Consider the following 1,326-nt stretch of genomic DNA (forward strand, 5'->3'; position numbering starts at 1 on the left):
AAAATTGGGGGGGGTTTTTTTTTTTTGGTGTTTTTTTTTTTTTTTTTTTAAAAAAAAAAAAAAAAAAAAAAAAAAAACTTGGAGCGAGTTTCTTCTTTTTGGTGCTTGTTTTCTTTTAATTATTTAATTATTTTCGTGAATGATTTTTCGTATCGTTAACTTATTTTTGTTGCTTCTCATCGTTTTTTTAGGTAATGGTGTCGCTCTCTTCTTTGATGTCGTTTTTAATTAATTGCCGTTTCTTACATTAGAGTCGTTTCTGCGTTGTTGTCGTTTTTATTTTAATATTTTCGCTTATTTCCCTTGCTTTATTTATTTATTTATTTATTGCTAATCAATTGCCTTAAGATTGTTTATTCCTGCGTCTTTCTTAGCTTTTGGTGTCCTCTTGCAGTGTGCAATATTCAGTGGAGCTAGGATTTTGATTCAGGGTACATAAACTAAAAATGTGAAAAATGTTAATAAATCAATTATATATGTATAGACAAATAGAAAATATTAAAATAATAAAAAATTTAACAAGTAAATTAGATTAAAAAATTTGTTTAGAATGTACATACATATGAGAAAAAAGTAGTTGAGAATGTCATAAAAAAAAAGATCTTTAAGTATGTAAGGCACATTTGAAATATATATATTATTTCAAGAAGGGCAAATTAAAAAAAAAATGTGTTAATGAGAAATAATAATTCAGAGAGTTGTTTGAAAGAAATTTTTTTTATTAGGGATACATTTGAGAAAAAATATTTTAACGGATCACTTTTAATATAGCTCAGATTATATTAAAAAAGTGTTTTAGATTGGACCAATTTGAAAGAAAATTGTTTTTATAATAATAAATTAGGGAAAAAATAATTCAGTTAGGTACATCTAAAAGTATAAGATTTAATAAGAAAAGACCAAAAGAACAGTAAGACAAAAAAATTGAGATTGAATTTTGTGTGGACATATTCAAAAACATTTATCGATATGAAAAGTTTTTGAAAAACCACGTACTAAAATTCAAATATCAAAAAATAAGCCCCCCCGGCCTCACCTCCCTCCGCCGCTGGCAAATATTAGTGTCATTTTCGTCTTTTTTGTTGTGTTTTAACTTGTGTTACATTCATTCCTTCTGGTGTCTATGTGCAATATCGACTTGGTTTATATCTATATCTATAATATATATTTGTTGTCGTTTATTCCTGTTAATGTCCCCACTTATTTGAGTTCGTTTCTTCCTTTGTTCTCTGTCTTCTCTGATTGTCGTTTTTTTTTTTTTTTTTTTTTTTTTTTTTTTTTTTTTTTTTTGTTTTTTTAGAGTTTTCTTTTTTTTTTTTCTCTTTA

The 1,326-nt window shown here is 25.6% G+C and overlaps 1 protein-coding gene across 1 annotated transcript in view; it reads left to right on the top strand.

Moving 5' to 3' along the window:
- Nucleotides 1–834: 834 nt before the first annotated feature.
- Nucleotides 835–1,326, top strand: part of LOC21407017 — a gene marked incomplete at its 5' end in the record, with an annotated part of 4,548 nt that continues 4,056 nt past the window's right edge. Inside the window, one exon of the mRNA XM_024175918.1 lies at nt 835–844. Within this exon, the coding sequence (XP_024031686.1) occupies nt 835–844 (10 nt within the window). The remainder of the gene's footprint in view (nt 845–1,326) is intronic.

This window comes from Morus notabilis, unplaced genomic scaffold (genome assembly GCF_000414095.1).
Source record: "Morus notabilis unplaced genomic scaffold, ASM41409v2 Scaffold297, whole genome shotgun sequence".
NCBI lineage: Eukaryota > Viridiplantae > Streptophyta > Magnoliopsida > Rosales > Moraceae > Morus > Morus notabilis.